The following is an 18,635-nucleotide window of genomic DNA, read 5'->3' on the forward strand; positions in this document are numbered from 1 at the left end:
CTGAGAACTGTCCACCTGCGAAGAGAACCATTTGTCATAACACTGTTCAGATCTGCCCTTGCATGGTGATCATAAAAAGCAGATCAACTTTTAATTTTATTATTGTTTTGAAATTCTCTACAGACAATGCACCTCACTATTGCCTGTTATTACATAGCCATTTCTGCCTCCCACCAGACCCATTCTCTTCACAAGTCTCTGCTAAATGCTAACAGGAGTGAGGAGGAAAGGAGTTCATTCCCAGGATGCACATGTCAGAATTCAATGCGGCTGTAAGTCACTGGAGCAAAGACACTGTGGGATAGACATGAAGAACTACAACTTTGAAGGGAATGACACAGGAGATGCTCCTCAGATGTTTCTTAAAAATCAACAAATAATCTAGAAAGAGAGGTCCCACCTAATTCCATAACACACTGGGCCTGAGTCTCTTCTTTCAATCTCTCTCTCTGCCTCATCTTTCCTCTTGCTCCTGTAAGTTTTTATTAAAACCACAGAAGGTCCTGTTGGAAAGACTTCTCCCCAAAACTTTAATCTCATGTTAAAAGTTCAGAGCTGGAGAAGTTTTTCAGGGTCATCCAGTCCCCACACAACCAATAATATCACCTGAATCATACTTGAGCTGCTTTCTTCTTGTGATCCACTTCCTGTCTGTTCAGGGGTTTCAGGTGCCTAGGAGAAGCTCCTGGTCTCAGCAGCAAAGTGCTCACATGCCCCTTTGCCAAAGGTCGATGGTGTGAGACTTACCCCAACCAATTTAACAGGGAGACAAAAAGAGGCGGAAGAAAAGTGATCCCAAGACTGGAACAGAGAAAAGCTGTTGGACACAACAGGACCAGAGCGATCTGGTCTTGCCTGGTTGTGGAACAACAGCTGGTCCCTCAACTTCTCAAGTCTTGACTGAGAGCTAACTTCTCCACCAATATCCCTCTCCATATGAGCTCTTTATGTCATGCTGAATTGTTTATTGCCCCAAAAAGTTTTATTCTAAACAAAGGAAGTATTTTCCCATCTCTTAAAGTACCATAAAGCTGAAAAGCTTTGGAAAATACTTTCTGGTGTGTTTAGTAGGGGCAGGCTTTTAGATAGCACTTAAGATTCGGAGGATTAAATGAAGCAATGCACTAATGTGCCCTTACTCTAGTATGTGCAAGAGAAAATGACTCCGTAAACATTAGCTCTTATTATTGTCATTGTTATTATTCCTCACCCCAAACCTACTTGTAAAAAAGACAATGCCATCGCCCCTTTAGGGATAAATGCTACAGGGGCAGGCAACTGGCTTATATGGCGGGATTATACACCAGCCTGTGAACTCCAGGTTTCAGGACAAGCATAATAAAACTAAACCTTATCCTAACACAACTTCCACATCCAGTAAATGCCATTCCTCATCAGTTCTGTGAGGTGGAGAGGCAATGCAGAAGAATTTGCAGGCTGAAAATGCAGAGAAACAAAAATCTCAGTTCTTTGCTCTTTATGTGATAAATCACAATGACTTCCAAAGGGCCGTCTCCACCAGCAGGCAGTATGTAGAAGGCGTTATTTACCACTTTATAGGAAACTTTGAGATCAATGCAGACAGCCTCAGCTCCCCCCATGTGATTTATGAAGGATGGTTTTATTAAAGAGTCCAGAAAACAACTCTTACAAAATAAAGTTACTGTCAGGCCCCTGCTTAATACATTCTGGCATTTTATAAACACATTCTTTGGAAGCAAAGTTAATTTTCAGCATTTTTAATATCCAAAAATCTCAACAAAAATAGTCATCCTAAAGTTGAATCCATGCTTTTCAAATACAATGTCCAAATTTAGTCAAGAAATAACTATAATCCATAATATAATGAATATCTTAAAGAAAAGGGGCTTTCTTATTTGGCTATTCCTAATTGATTCCTGTCTTTTCAATTTTGCTCTGTATATTTGTAGATCCTCTCATATTTGGGCAACAGAATTACTAGTTACTGAGTAGTTGGCTCATGACTGAACATATTTCATTCACTCAATGTCAAGTAAATGTCTACTATGTGCCTTGAACAGTGTTACCCATAAAATGTAGATGCTCTAAATGAATGGTTCTCAAACTTTAACACCCATCAGAATCACATGGAGGGCTGATAAAAAAGTAGATTACTGAGCTCAACTCTCAGAGTTCAGTAGGCGAGTGGCAGGGCCTGAGAATTTCCATCTCTAACAATCCCCAGTGATGGGGATGCTGATGTGTGGCTCTGGGACCACACTTTGAGAACCACTGCCTTAAGCAAAAGGAACATAATACCTAGCAAGAGAGACGAATATACACAAATAATTACAAGGCAAGATGTGGTGTGCTTATGAGACACAGATGTGTTATGGGTTTGAAGGAGGGGCACTTCTGAGTCACAGAAGGGTTTGGAGACTTTGGAGACTTCAACTGGGACTTGAAGGACAGGTATGCATTTCAGTAAGACATTACCGATAAAGAGATGGGAACGAAAAAGGAAGGGACAGAAATGAAGGCCCCGGAAGAGCAAAATCATGGAGGAATGAAAGCATGAAGCCATGATCAGAACAGATCCAGCAGTTCAGTAAGGACCCAGGAGGCTGGGTAGGGCATAGCCAGAGATAAATCTGGAAAGGCCTGTTGCAACCATCAGATAGATCTTAAATGCTGTACCATTTATAATTTAGTCTACAAGCCTGTGATTCTTCAAATGTGGCCCACAGACCTCTAGAGCAGACACTGTTCACATTTGGGGCTGGATAATTTTTTAAGGGGAGCCGTTCTGGTTACTGTAGGATATTTAATAGCATCCCTGGCCTCTTCCCACTAAATGCCAGTAACGCTGGCAATCAAAAATGTCTCCAGACATTGTCAAACGTCCCCAGGGGAGTGAAATCACCCTCTTTCCCACTGAGAATCAGTGCTCTAGAGGCACGTGTCAGGAACCTGGAATATTTAAAAGCTATGAGATAAATGTAGTGGTTCTTTCTAAAGTAGTTTTAATCAAAGGTAAGCCACTTAAAAGACTATTTTTATATTAAAGTAAGAAAACAATATTAAGAAATAGGAAAGAATGAAAAATGCACATTAATATAAAAGCTAACATGAGATTTACTAGAAATTCCACAATTGCATTGGGATACTGCAGATCTTCCCAGGACATCTGAAATGTTCTAACACTGCCTTCTGCACCTTTATAAAACTCAGGTTATCAGCGGATATAGCTCAAAGTACAGAGGAAAAGGCCAGGCGCCAGGAAGAGGAGACCGTGTGAGTCCAGTCCATAGCAACACGATCTTGAGCACACTTTCCTGTGCCTCAGTTTCCCAGTCAGTACAAGTTTTCACTTGATGGTCTAATGATATAATACATGTGAAAAAGTACACTATAAATCACAGAGTGTCAGACAAGAGGTGATTCATTTTTACATAACCACATGAGAGTATTATTTAGGAAAAAGGGATCCTTAGAAACAGTTGTATCATTATTTTAAAATTTTAACACACTGATTATGCCCAGAAACAACTCTTTGTATTTGTTCCAGGGGATTTCTATGAAAATCTTTTCAAATTAACACAAACAATGGGCTGATCTTCCAGGTAATTTCCAAACTGAGGGAGTTGAGGAAACCCCCAATTTATCTTCTGGTTCTCAAGTGCCAAGTATCTCCTCCCTAACTTAGCACCAAAGTCGAAAGTATCAAAAATCCCAAAGAGGACTTTCACGAAAGAGTTAGAATATATTAAACTGATTTGCAGCTTGGCTTCTCAAAAGCAATGAATTCTACTTTTACAAAGTAGTTTAAGATTATGCTTCGTATTTTAGAAGTCAAAATATAAAACTGGTGGCTTCATTAGGATTGAGCTACTTTCAAGCTCAGTGGAATCAGAAACGCCTACTGTCCGATGATGTCATTGAAAAGATTAAGTACTTTTCCAAGGAAAGTGGGTTTTATGAGCTCAAGCCTGAAATCTGGAAAATGAAGTTATTCATTTTGCAAATAACTCACTAACATCATAAATTAATTAAACCAAGCAGCAAATATTTTCACAGATCAATGAGCTATTGCTAAAGGGTACAGTACAATTAAATTACAGCCTTGGTTAAATGTCATTGCTTTAACACAGTGGGCCTTTCAGAGTTGAGCTGTGTTAACTAATTCAACTATTCAACCAGAAGCTGTTTTACTTCCAAAAATTCTAAGTATCAAACATCAATTCTACTTGGCAGCTGGCCTTTATGTTCAGCTCACATTGCTTCTCTTCTGAAATTTACACATACTATTTTTGAACATGAATAATACTTTTGTGGGGGTAGAGTGAATAGCAGTAGAAGAAGGGCAAAGAAAATCATGCTAGAATATAAAAATTACCTTCTTATGGGCAGCCCCATTCCAAGGATAATCTTTTGCCCCAACTCAGTGGCAGGGTTGTTGCCTCAAGCATGGGCAGTGACAATGGCCAAAGGTCTGACTGTTTTCCCTTTCCTAGGCTGCCACTACACGTGACTCTATGTCCCAGACAAAGAAAAGGCTAATAATAAAAGGCAAAGCATATGAACGTAGGAACAAAGGAGAAGACAGGCTAGAATCCCCAATTCAAAGAAACTCTGTACGTATTACTCACATCACTGGGTCGTGCATCCTTAAGCACCCTGAACCTTTGAGGGATGCTTTCCTAATTCTGATGATGACTAGAGGACAGTGGCTATCAGCCACAACAAGAACCCCAGTGCACTAGATCTTGGTTTTGGCCACCATGGATCCACTCCACTCCCCATCTTCTCATCATGAAAAGGCAGACCTATTTCAACCTGGGATGGGCCAATGGGAGGCACAAGCAGGAGAACCATCAGAGGAGACCTCCGCCCTCACCCTCACCCAGGTTTCTGCAAGATGGCTGTGTTTCTCTACAAAGGACCTGGTTCCTGTAAGCTGGCCCTCTCCCACAGCTGCCCCTTAAGGCCGTGAGGTGATAACTTCCTGTGGTGCTTCAGCATCCTCCCAGTTTCCCTCAGTCCCGTCCACACCCTTGTAAATCATCCTTTCCTTTAATTCTCCTCATTACCTTACCTGAGAGCATTCTCCCTGCACAGTCAGGACACTGACTGATGGACCCACCAAAGCTCTTGCCATCATATGTAGCCCCTCCTGCAATTTCTCCTTTATTTCAGCCTGCCCTAAATGAGGGGAGACCTCTGATGAGCAAGGCAGACAAAGCGGGTTCTAGGAAGGCTTCTCTCGCGTCCTCCACGAAGAGTGCAGTGGAGCACTTTCCAGGCAAAGACAAAGAATCAAGCCTGACTCCGTGCTATTGTTTGGCAGATATCTAAACTAACAGCAAAGGAAAACGCTGGAAAGACATGTAACGAATGAGTTTACCTGCATTGATTAGATCTGCATCAACTTCATTTTGTAATGGGTATGGACCCTGTCAAATAAAGCACATGTTCAATTAGGAAAAGAAGTTTCCCACTGAGTCACACGCTAAAGCTGTAATATAAATCACTGCGTTAAAAACCCTAGGACATGATCACCCAAAGACTTGAGGTGAACCTTTTAAATAGAATCCCGATGTTTTCATGGCTTTTTCTCAGATTGATTCATTTCTATGCTAATAACTGTGATTAGGTAAATAAAAAATATTTTCTAAAAACTACCAAAGTTTGAAAGAAATGTTAAACTATCATAAATACAGGTGAGTAAAAAGAGTAATTGATTAGTACCCTTCATGCAGCCGATGTTATTCACAAATCTTCCTGGTGGTATCGATGAATACAAACTAAATGGCTGCCTTATTTGGCTAGAAGGGTCTGGTGAGGCACAGTTTGGAGTTCTAACCTTATCTCTCACTACATCTAAGTTTTGATATCCTTATTTCCCTTTGCCTGGTAATTCTCAGTAAGTTTTAAGTTTTTGTTTTTTTATTTTTCTATGTATTTTTATAAACCATCTCTAATTACTTGGATGGGATGAGTAGCTTCATAACATGTATTAAGCAGAAAGGGAGGCCGTGGAAAAGTAAAAAGAAAAAGGCATAAGATAGAGCCAAGAATGAGAAAATACTGGCTGTGAAATCTTAATGTACTTTCAAAAAGAGAAACCAAAATTTACCCTTTCAATAAATAGAAGTGGCAACTAATATTTTAGACCTATGTAAATTTTCCTTTAAACAGTGACCATGGGGTAATTTACATCGACTTATTTCCCTTGTCTTCAAAATGAGGGAATTGGTCACTCTAGATAATCTCTAAGGTACCTTAAAAACGTGAGTCTTTGCAATATGAATCTGCTTTTATGCAGACTCATATCATTTTTTTGTTTTTCAAAAAGGAGGGGTGACTATGGCTCAGTAGTAGAGCACATGCTTAGAATAACGAGGTCCTGGGTTCAAACCCCAGTACCTCCATTAAAAAAAAAAAGAAAGAAAGAAAGAAAGAAAATCAAATATAAAATAAATATTTTTTTCAATGATCACAATGATTGCCTCAACCAATCGGTCTCAACTACATGCTCATGATCATTATTGGTATTTTAAATACTGGATATACACATTTTCCATATGTACAATTTGTACTGCAGTAACAGTTAAGCTCTACTGAGAAACAATGAAAGATTAAGAATACTATATGTTCCAAACTATAAGGAATCTCTGCCATTGTTAATAAGTAAGTTAAAAATACTATCCAGGAAGCAGAAGTACTTCTTAATTTTATAATATTGAATAAAAAGAATGGACAAATTCTATAAGAATGTTGAGCTCATCTGGAAGCTTAATCTGTTTGTTTTATTAATAGACTTTTTTTAGAGCAGTTTCAGGTTCACAGCAGAACTGAGCAGAATACAGAGAGTTCGCACATAGCCCTCCCCACCCACACATTTATACTTCCCTATCCTCAACATCCCTCATCAGTGTGGCATGTTTGGTACAACTGAGGAACCAACGTGGACATCAGCCAAAGTCCACAGTTTACATTAGGGTTCACTCTTGATGTTGTACATTCTATGGGTTTTGCACAGATGCATAAGGACATGTAGCCACCACTATAGTATCATACAGAATAATTTCATTGCCCTAAAAATCCCTTATGCTCCATCTATTCATTTCTCCCTCCCTCCCTCTCTCCAAACCCCTGGAAACCACAATTTTTATAGTTTCTGTAGCTGTGCCTTTTCCAGAATGTCATTTGATTAGAATCATACAGTTTGTAGCCTTTTCAGACTGGCTCTGGGAGCTTAATCTTGAGGAGGGGAAAATTCTACCCTTTTGAACATCATGGCCTCAAAATGAGAAACAGATGAGAACTTTGAATTAATCAACTGTCGATCAATGTCCCTGTCCTAAAGTAGAAATGTTACTCTTCAGTTTTTTGTGCCGAGCCCTACTGATTTTTATTTAATGTAGAATTGTTAATTATCTTTATTATCTAGTTCAATCACACAAAGGTTAAAAATAGCTACCTAAACAGGCCGGTGTGAGGTCTATGAATGTGCAATAGGGGCGACGAAGCGACACACTGACAAAGGAGGAGCAGTCGGAAAACTCACACAGTCAGGAAACTACCGTCTCCTCCATAAAATACAACACAACGTGCTCACAATTACCACCATTTTATGGGAAAAGTTAAATATTTTATTATGAGGATAAAAAGAAAGAAAAATAAGATAGGGAACTTTAAGCTAACAGCTCTCAGTTATAAGAAGATTTCACTCTATGAAATATCTCTTTTCCCATCAAGACTAGATAAATAATCTTTGCACTAATCAGTAAGAAATGACATCACTGATGATACAGCAGGAAACAAAATCAATGCTCTACCTTTAAGTAGCTTACATTCTATAAGGGTAATTCAGTAATTAATAAAATATAATGGTTAAAAGTACAATGAAGTTATACGTGTACAGTGATAGAGTGACAGACTGCCCTAATTTAAACAGTGTGTTCAGGAAATATCCGTATGATAAGGTGATATTTGAGCAGAATCATTAACTAATTAAAAGACTGTGTTATGTATCTACAGATGGCAAATAGCAATTGGGTGGATGAAATAAAAGGAGGAATTTCCAGGATAGAAACAAACTCGGTGTTGAGGAATGTCCACAATTGTGTGGCTTGGTGACGTGTGATGTTAAGTTTCTATTGGAGATATTTAAAATTTGGAATTTCCTGTAGTTAGATTTTTTTTTTTCTGGACTCAAGAAACAAACCTATATAAACAGGCTGTGCATGCTTTTGCATGTTTATTCTTCTTTTTAACAACAATAAAGCTCCCTAAAGGGTTTACGATATAAGTAACAGATTCAAAATCATGACCTATTTGCAGAATGTACAGACATGTTTCTTTACATAGCATCCTCACTATTACCAGGAGGACATGGGAGTGGGACAGGATAATGAATTAATGGGAGGACAGTTAAAACTGTCTCAGAGGTTTGACCCCAGGACTTGTTATCATACAGTTTTCCTGTATCGACCCCTGTAGCCTCGTAGGGGTACTTTGCTAATTACACTTACAAAAGCATGTGAAGTAAAATGAGTGAGTTTTTCTAAGCCTCAGTTATACCTTCAATGTCAATGTCATCAAAATATTTTAACAAATAATATTTTATTTCTGAATCAAACAGCAACACAGTCTCTTATCACTTATATTTCCCTTATGTGAGTGTAAACCTACTGACTCCCCATTAGCTCCAGTTTTACTCTTCCAATTAAGAGCAATACTGTGTCACCAATGCTTCATATTTGATTAGAAAATTAACTTTCCAGTATGCTTTATGCCCCGAATTTTATAGTAATTCAGATATGTATTGAAAATGTGATACTATATGAGATATCAGAAAACCTTTCTGTAAAGGTGCAGATATCAAACATTTTGTTGTCTGTAAACCATGCTGTTGTGTCACAACTATGGTGCTCTTATTGGATCCGCAGTACCTAAACATAGATGTGGCTGTATTCCAATTCTACAACATTTAAAAACCGGATGGTGGGCTGAATCACTGAATCACTATGCTGTATACCAGAAATGAATATAACACTGTAAATCAACTACAATTTTATATATATACACACACACACACACACACACACACACCCTAAAAAAAAGACTAGATAAATAAAACATAAATTTCTATCTTACCAAACCCAGGACTCCATTTTCACTTTGCAGATGGACAGTTATATTTGGGCTGATAAAGTTGCTGGCCAGAAGCGGGATCCCTATGCCCAAATTCGCTGGAAAAAAAGATGTTAAGGTCCAGCATATAAAAGGTGGAGAGATTATGCCATAAATCTTCTACATGTATAAATCTGAACAGAAGCCTTCTTTAAAGGCACTTACTCTGAATGCAATCACTGAATAGATTCTCCCATCACCCTCTAAGCACTATTTTGTAATTTTTTCAAAAAGAAAATCTCAATTAATCATAGGTTTTCCCATAAAGATACTAAAGTAATGGCTTCAGAAGACTAGCCAAGAGTCATTTTTATTGTAAGACATATTTAGCAAATTTGGACTGTATTATGACTTACTATGACTGATGACTGATACAATATGGCCCGACCTTTGTTTAAAAGCATTTTCCACTATTCAAAACTCCAACTGAAAATAAAGATCATTTAATATTCTAAAAACAGCTACCATTTCTGAATTTTAAAAAAGATTTCCGACAACACCAACAAGTCTGCCTAAGAAGTAAAGACTCCTTTGTATCACTGTGATAACATCCCCTGGTAACTACATCTTCTCTAAGACGTAAATGGGGATGCTTAAGTTTCAGTGAATACGACTGAGACCATATAAAACGAAGCTGTGCTACAGCATCAAAGAGCTGACTGAGGGTGTTAAATCTTCCATGATCAAAATAGGGTATGATTTGTATGCAGTGGTGTGGATGCAATCTTGCCTCTTAACACAAGCAGACTGACCAGATCAGAAATACTGACACTGCCCAGAACTGCTGTCCACGCAGTCCACTATCACTGCACACCACAGACCCTGCTGGAATTGATGCAAAGAAAGATGGCACTCTGATGAGATTCGAGGAACAGGGAGTTCTTTGTGAATCAAGGCCAGAAAAGATAAAGTTCTTATGTGCTGCCATATTATAGACCACAGCGGCTGATGGGGCAACTCAGTGAACCAGGTCACCTCCTGTGAATGTAGTAAGTCTATGAAGCTATGTTGATAGCTCCCTGGTTCACCTCTCACCGAATCAAAATCTAGTACAGAGTTATCTGTCCTTCATTCCTTTCAGTGATCCAAGGAAAACACTGAGATATTAACTCCTTTATGAGAAGGTAATTTCAGGTAAGGGCAACCCAAATTACAAGCTTTATATGTCAACGCTGGCAACATATTCTATAGTTTTCTCAGTTGTTTAGTATGTTTTAGTGAGTCAAATACCAGAGAGAAAAAGATCTATGTACTTTGGGTTGAAAAAGAGTAGGTGATATGGAAGGACCATTTCTATGAACTGACTTACACATATTTTTCATAGGTAATATAATGACAGTGAATAAAGCATACCTAAAAGCCACAATTATCTAAAATTGGTGTTATCATATAGCCCATATTAAAATATCAGTGGTAAACCAATTGACTGGAGGTAAGAAGAAAACACAGAGGTGAGCTTTCGCCTGCTAAGTCAACTTGGCTGAGTCTGTATCTTGCTGATACTGGGGTTGGAAGAGGAGGCACTATTATACTCTCTTCCCCTATGTGAACTCCCACCACAACACAATGTATAAACTGAAAGATGAAGAAAAACAAGGTGGTGGAGGTGAAAAGAAAATACAAAAAGAGAGTTCTCCCAATCAAGATCCGTCTGAGAGATGACATTCATGGACCAGAGGAAGCTCAGAGAATGCAGAAACACATCATGCTTCTAGCACCTCCTGTCCGAGGGCTTTAAGTATGGCTTTACTGTATTCACCATTCAACAAATATTTATTTTATCATGCACTATTTGAATTTATATGTATTATTTGTATTATATAGTTCAAGGGTTGATGTCTTGAGAGTTGGCAAAATGGTGAAAAGACTCCCTGTTACTTAAACACATTCAAAATCCACATATTAACTGCATTAAATTATCTCTATCCAATCTCTTTGTTGACAAAGCATCTAAAAGAATTTGAATCATTCATTGAATACCTTTACAAAACATCAGACATAAAAGGTACACTCACGGGATCTTTGTCCAAGGAAACAAGAGGTTGTTAAGAAGCTGGATCTCATGTTTCAACAAGTATGTAAATGTCAGAACACAGAAAATAAATAGCACTGGTTATAACTAGCGCTTCTGAGATCTGAAACCCTCATCTTGGGTAATCTCTTTTCCCAATTACTTTTAGCCAAATACCAAATCGTACTGGAATCCATTGCATGTTAGAGAATAGCTGAGAAATTCTGGGGCATCGTTTTGTTTCAAGAAGACAAAAGGTTTATAATTCCAGTTTCAAGTATCTTGGTATCTTGAGGTCATATGCCACATTTTGTAAAACTCAGCCAATTGCTTTAGAACTTACAATGAATTAGAAGAGAATCACTGTGCAGGAGGCCTACAAACTGATGAATATGTAAAAAGTGAGGGCTATGTCTTTGCCCAGCCCCGGAAAGATAAAGGATACCATACATGCCGTCCTCAAATTCAAGAGCTGCCCGCTTGATGATACGTTCCCTTACATTATCTCCAGGTTTAACAGATTTGGTTTTTACATCTTCCTCTTTCTGGATTGATAGATGCTTTAAAATAAACAGAAATAAATCATTCATGGTTGAGGTATACCTTGTATTTTATCACTGCTGAAATACAAAATTAGATCGGAGAAAAATTTAACTCTCTCCCATTACTAGTATGAGGCAAATCTGCAATATAACAGAGGTTGTTTTTTTTTTTTAAAGAATCACATGGATGACATTTGATGACAGAAATAATTCTTCAGAAAGTAAGTGAAAGAGGTCAGCTTTGTTTGAAGAGGAAGTTATACTTGTTCTGTCTCTTTGAAGCAAATAATCCCTCTGCTACTGTCACACTGAGTGCTACCACTAGTACTCGTAAACCTCCTGCAACTGAATTCTCCTCAGGTGCCCAGGGATTGAGCCAGAACAAAGGAAAAACGAATAGACCTTGGGACTCTGTTTTTGTGGGGCTGTCAGAATGTGTTTACCGGGTATTACTGCTGCCAATTGCCTATTTCCACCTGCAGAGTCGAGACTGGTTTTGCTATAAGTGCATCACAGGAATCATAAAAATATCCAGAAACCAGCCAGAAAACTATTTCCATTACTAAATCTCCTTAACAGAGTCTGGTTCCTGTTTGCAAGTGTCCCATTTTTTCCTCCTGGGACCCTGACATTAGTTTTAGATTGCAGAATGTCTTCCTGTTTGATGTCCACAGGTAGACGGTATCTCTGAATCCCTCATATCTCTTACTGCATGTCTATTCTGTTGCTGATCTCTAGACACTTCTCAGTCTTGATATTAATGCTGGCCCAGCTGGTCTTCCCACTTTCAGTAGCCTTAGAATACCGCCAATGCTCCTGGTACCCTCTCCCTGCCACGATCTCACATACCCACCAGCTGCCCACAACCCAGCACTCAGGGGAAACTATGTTCTTTCTGAACTCTACACAATGTGCAATGACTACAAGACAGATAGACAGTTCCGGACACTCAAACACTAAGAGTCCAGCAGGGATAAAGTCACCAAAGACCTGATTATCCTTCTCTGCCCTGTAGGACAGCCAGCCAAAACGGTGCATCAGAAATTAGGACGGTTACAGAAGCCTGGAAGACATAGCCTAAAAAATCACGTAACTTAGTGATAGACACTTTGTAAACACAAGGCACTGTTGAGCTGGACAATAACACAGATGATCATGTCCCCTCAAGACAGACACAGGAGAAGCTCCTATTAAGATTCAAAGCAAGACTTCTGTTCAGCTCTCACTCCTTATCTTCTGGAATGGCCCCAGGGACACATCTCTGATAGTCAGACCCATAAAAACTGACAAATAAGCTAAGTCAATTACCTCAATTCTTTTCTCATATTTTTCTCCTTTTATAAGGCGATGTACATAGATCTTAGGAATATGTACGTCTTCTGGGGCAAATGATCCAATATCCACAATTTCTTCAACCTAGGCAAAGAGAAAAAAAATTTTAATTAAATAGTGAGAGCTTAAATTGAGTATTTTTTAGTAAAAAAAAAAAGGTGAAGTATATGCATTTTTACCTCCAACTTAGGTTGGATATACACTGTGAAATACACACATATACACATACAAATATACATATACATCAAAAAGAAATGGAAAGAATAAATACACACACACAAACTTCTAGACCCATGAAAAAAGAAGAAATTCAAATACATGTGTCTGAATATAAAATACAGAACATAAACCTCTAAAACTTTGCTTAAAACAGCCTCTGTTACAAATTTGTCAAATGGTTTGTCAGTACAGCTGCTTGAACCTTCACAAATTGCAGCTCAGCTATGCAAAACTTGAAAGCACATGCCTTAAATCCAGATTTTCAAAATTAATGAGGAATTTATCATATCAGAGACAAAAATCTGCAACAACATCTGCTTGGTCAATTGCTTTTTAAATATAGATACAAATGTGATTTGTAACCATTTTTAATTATTACTGTCATTAGCTTCCTAGGATCGTGATAGAACTGCAATTGCTGAAATAATTTCATTTTAAGATAGATCAAAATTTCAGTATGGAAATCTGAAAAAGGAAATATCAACTAATAACTCACAATTCTAATAATTAGAATTAAAGTCATTCACAGAGCAAAAGGGGCATTTTATAGCAATATGGGGTGCCCCAAGTTAGTCTCTTATTTTAGAATTCATTCTTCAAAAGGACAAAAAAACCTGTTTTTTTTAACACCAACATTAAAAAAAAACCCTCATAATAACAAGGATCAAGAAAAATTAAGCTCAACATTGCTGGAATCAAGAAATTATCTTTCTGTGCCAAGAAAAATATTATTTTGAAGATTGAGAGTACTCAACTTAATAGATGCCACAGCCAAATCTGAGAACTATTTGCTTAAATGAACTGACTTGTACAAGGAAAGTTGTATAAAACTTGTCTCCTTAACTAATAAGTGAATTCTCCAGAAGTTTTTGAGGTTAAGTAGCCCTCTTTATGTTATTCTACCATGTATGCCCACACCACACTCCTCCTACATGGAAAGAATAACAGGACTGCAAGAGCCATTTTCATTATTGTGCAAAAAGAATATATATATATATAGCTGAAAAAGAATAGGACATGGTAGATAAAAGCTATCTTCTTTGACAAACGGAAGGATCTTAACAAAAATCAAACAAAAACTTCAAGAGTCCGTAAATATGTGGGCATCCAAGTTGAAACAGTGGATAGAGATGCAAATCTACACTCATCTAAGAATGAATTAAGAGGAGGCAGGAGACTCCCCATCACTATCCTCTGTATCTTCTCCTCCAAACTGCCCTATGCTCTGATATATCAGGAGCACAGCCCTCACTTTTTACATAGTCATCAGTTTACCGGGCATCCTGCACAGTGATTCTCTTCTCTTCTGGGGCATTGTAACCAAGGTGGTGACCAGGTAAACAGGGGGTGCACGTAGGAAGTGCAAAGCAGCTAAGCACTACTTCTGACTCTTCAACCAGCTGGAAATTTCAGCCATTTGAGTTAATTCACATCTTCACATTGATTTAATTCAAGCCTTCAAAGAAGTTCTCGACTTTAAAATTTTATCCTGAGGATATATTACTCTAAGGATATATATGAAGCCATCATCCTGAGCATATACGTGAAGATTTATCATTCATGAAAATATTGGCCACAGCATTTGTTAACCTAATAAAGAACTCGAAACAACCTCAAGGATCAACAATAGGATAATTGTAAAATATATAGGGTGCATCCCCGTGACAAACCAACATTTTGCTCTCATAATATTTAATGACAATTCATAATGTTTCATAAAAACACAAGATTTTGTATAGATGATTATTCACAAATACGCTCTTTGGCTCAAACAATTATTTCCATATCTACAAAAAACAGAAAAAACAACAGAAATTAACACTGAAATGTTAATAATTATTATCTCTGGGTGATAATACAAGTTATTTTTGTTTAATTTTACTTTTATAATCAAAGGGTGAAAAACCTACTTGTTTTTTAAAGATGCAACAGACAGCAAGTAGACAGTTTTAAAAACTTGGAGATACATAAGGGTATGTGATAAATTCCTTGATTAGTTAGACATGTATTGAAAGAACATGTTAAAAAGAAAACAGAGACTTAAGAAAAACTGTGGTTTCTAAACTCTAAGAGCACTTACAACACTATGAAATAAATTAAGGAAACCCTTTTGGTTTATGTTTTTGAAGGTGATGCAAATTATCTCCATGCCTAATGCTATTTCAAAAGCTCAGGCCCTCCTATCTCTTGCTTGAATTATTGCAGCAGCTTCCCAATTGGTCTCCCTGCCTCTACCCTTCAGCAGGGGTAAGGAGCATAATGGAGAAGAAAACAGAGGAATACCTCTCACTTAAGCCAAAAATGCCGACAGGACCCAATCGCTATTTTCTTCTGATTCCACCAAAGAAAGTTTTAACGAAAAAAAAAAAAAAAACCCACCAAAATAAGCAAACTTTCTTTACCAAGGGCAATTACATCATGACTTTCACAACAAACGGAGTGAAAGAATGTGTCCTGGTAAAACCGCTCTGATGAAAAGCGAGGATCTGGTTAAACGTAATCAGTTCCGGGCTTTGTCATCCTAATACAATGGTTTTCATATTGTAGAAAATGCATGGGCAGCATTTGTCAAAACAATATCAACACTCAACAGAATTGAAGATTTCTATATAAGAATCAAAGCTTTCTCAGAGTTGGTTAGCAGAGTTAATCATAAAGGAAGAAAATATTTTAAGTACAAACCAAAAGAAGAAAACATATGTTTTCAGACAATCTGTGAAAACAGTTTATTAAAAAAAAAAAAAACCTGAAGAGGCAGAACTATCTTAATGCTAGCTGCTGAAGGGACTGAAGACTTCTGTGCTGGTTTTGTGTGATCTTGAGAGAGAACAGTAAAAAAGAATCAATGGGGGTGGGAAGTCTGGTGAGATCAGGCAATAACATAAGAGTCAAAGGAAATTTGGGAAAAAAAAAAAAAGATGAATAAAATGAGTTTGTTCAGGAAGAGGTAAAACTACAAGCTCACGAGAGCACTCACTAAGCATGGCAGAAATGTACCTCCTGAAATCAGAAATGAGTAAGGTAGAGAAAAAAGAACAAAGAAAAAGCCTCAGTGCAAAGCACTGGGCATGCTTCAGTGTCCTCAGACAAGATGAAGATGGAGAAGAGGTGGTAGCTAAGAGCAACCCAGGCTTCTCCATGGCACTGTGCATAGTTCTAACGCAGCACCATCTGGTGCATGGAGAAACCGAGACACTTGAGGCTTCTCTAATTAGTACTTGTCTTCAGTCATTAGCAAGAAAATAGAGGCTAGGAAATGTTAATTATTATTGATTTGAACTTTGTTTTAAAAGGTTGCTTTCTCTGTCCCGCACCCTTCCAACTTGGTAATTCTGAAGTTTTATTTTAAAGCTCAGAGAAAGATAAGAATTCATCCTCGGGTGGCAAGGTTTTTGTTTTCACTCGGTAAACATTATTTATATCTCAGGTAAAGTAACAGAGGCGCAGCAGGACAACAACCTTCTTATTTTTTATTTTATTTCAGTGACAACCTCGATGGTTATAGCCACAAAAATGGGCCCGACGTGGAGGTGGTTAGTGGGAAAAGCTGCACACCTGCAAACCTTGCCAAGTGACACAGAGGGTTGTGGTGGGAGGAAGGGGAGGACTCACACTGCAGATTTTTTTATCCTGAGTCATTTTAACCTTCAAAAAGGTTTAGAATGAATATTCATCTTTTATCAACAAATTTTAAAAAGCAAACAACAAGCAATAATGGCTAGAATCATTATTTAAAAAAACCACTAAGTAACCCCAAATAAGGGGGAAAGAAAGAAACAAAGAAAAAGAAACAAAGAAAGAAGTCTTGGAAAACCAGAAAAATAGAAGAGGGAGAGAACAGCAACAGAAGTTACAAGGTAGATGCAGAGGTGCTCCAGGTACTAATTTAACTCTAAGAATGGGTAAGAGGAAGAGGGAATGTAGAGCAAAAGGGGGGTCAGCATTCAGGGCATCCTTCCCAAAATCCAAAGGAGCAGAAAAGGAAAAAGAAAAAGAAAAGGAAAAAGAAAAAGAAAATTCAAAGGAGCAAGAAGGTGCACCATCTTTGTAAGCTTCATACTAAGGGGTGATGTGACTAGTACAAAAATACAGGAGAAAATGGCATGAAAGCTAAAAGGGCCAAGAACAAATACATAGGGTCTTAGACATCTCTATAGAAATGGACAAAGACTGAAAGGATGAATGACTATTCATGATCTGCAACCTTAAACATAGGTTGTAAAGATGACTGAATAGTCATTATTGAAACCTGGCAGACCGGGTCTCATGCTAATGGACACTGTCTAGTGTCCAGTGAAAAGAAGCTGGCAAAAAAACAAGCTATGTCAAGAAAATATGCACTTGCCTGGGAAGCTGCTGATCTAGCGATGAGATGTGGTAGAATATATTTAAAGTGACTTTAAAGGGAAAGAGGGTATCACACTAATGGCCATATTATCACAGTGCTCATCAAACTAAAGATGTAGATGGTATATTTTTAACAGAAATGACAAACCTGACTTGGAAACAAAATAGTGATATAAGATGGTGATGTCATGACACTAATTATTTGAACATCTTCTGTTCATCATATTCTGCTGATAAATTCTGTATTGTCTTCTGACAAGTTCAATTTTTAAGAATGAAACAGTGAGAGAAACCATGATTTTGGACAGCTAACCAATAAGGATAAACTTCTTGGTAAAGCAGAAATGATGGAAACCCTGAGAGAAAGTGACAAGGTAAAATTGGAATTTATAATAGACCAGGAATTGAATCCCAGGCATACGTAGAAATGTATTCTGGTCTTTGAAGGAAAGCAGGTTTCAAAAAGTTGAGAGAAAAAATAAAGCAGGATCAAGTAGTCAAAAACTCTAAATGGCAGAAGGGTTTATGAGGGATGTGAGGCTCTCAACACCCCTACTCTGACAATATGAAATGGGTCATCTTGATGATGAGACAACGGCAAACAAAGAACACAATAACATAGTTATTATAGTTACATGTTTCCTCATATTTTAGAAGGGCCCATACAAAAGAGAAACACGCATTACCTAGGACAAATGGAAGTCACATGAAAGAGGTCACCTTAAGAGATAGGTCAAAAGGTACAAAATTGGAATGAGATGAGTTATGTCCAAATGCTGAAGATGATGAAAGAGTGGTTTCTGGGGCGATTTTGTTGTTGCTGCTGATGGGGAGAGTTCAGACATGATCATCATGATGGCTGGAGACTGAACACAGAAAAAAGCACAGGAGTTCAATTCCACTTTCCTCCTGATTCCCCCATCAGGGAAAGGGCAGAACTAATATGGCTAAAGAAGAATTGAATTTCAAGAAGAAATATCTAGGTTCTCTGAAAGAATTCTAGGCTGCAGACCCACAAAAATTAT

At 37.8% G+C, this 18,635-nt stretch overlaps 1 protein-coding gene across 2 annotated transcripts in view; it reads right to left on the reverse strand.

Moving 5' to 3' along the window:
• Positions 1–18,635, reverse strand: part of OXCT1 (3-oxoacid CoA-transferase 1) — a 121,051-nt gene that overhangs the window by 54,454 nt on the left and 47,962 nt on the right. For both annotated transcript variants that reach the window (XM_032471534.1, XM_032471527.1), the window contains 4 exons: positions 13,021–13,128; positions 11,616–11,730; positions 9,124–9,218; positions 5,366–5,414 (listed from right to left, as the gene is read on the reverse strand). In XM_032471534.1, the coding sequence (XP_032327425.1) occupies positions 5,366–5,414; positions 9,124–9,218; positions 11,616–11,730; positions 13,021–13,128 (367 nt within the window). The remainder of the gene's footprint in view (positions 1–5,365; positions 5,415–9,123; positions 9,219–11,615; positions 11,731–13,020; positions 13,129–18,635) is intronic.

This window comes from Camelus ferus, chromosome 3 (assembly GCF_009834535.1).
Source record: "Camelus ferus isolate YT-003-E chromosome 3, BCGSAC_Cfer_1.0, whole genome shotgun sequence".
Classification (NCBI taxonomy): Eukaryota; Metazoa; Chordata; class Mammalia; order Artiodactyla; family Camelidae; genus Camelus; species Camelus ferus.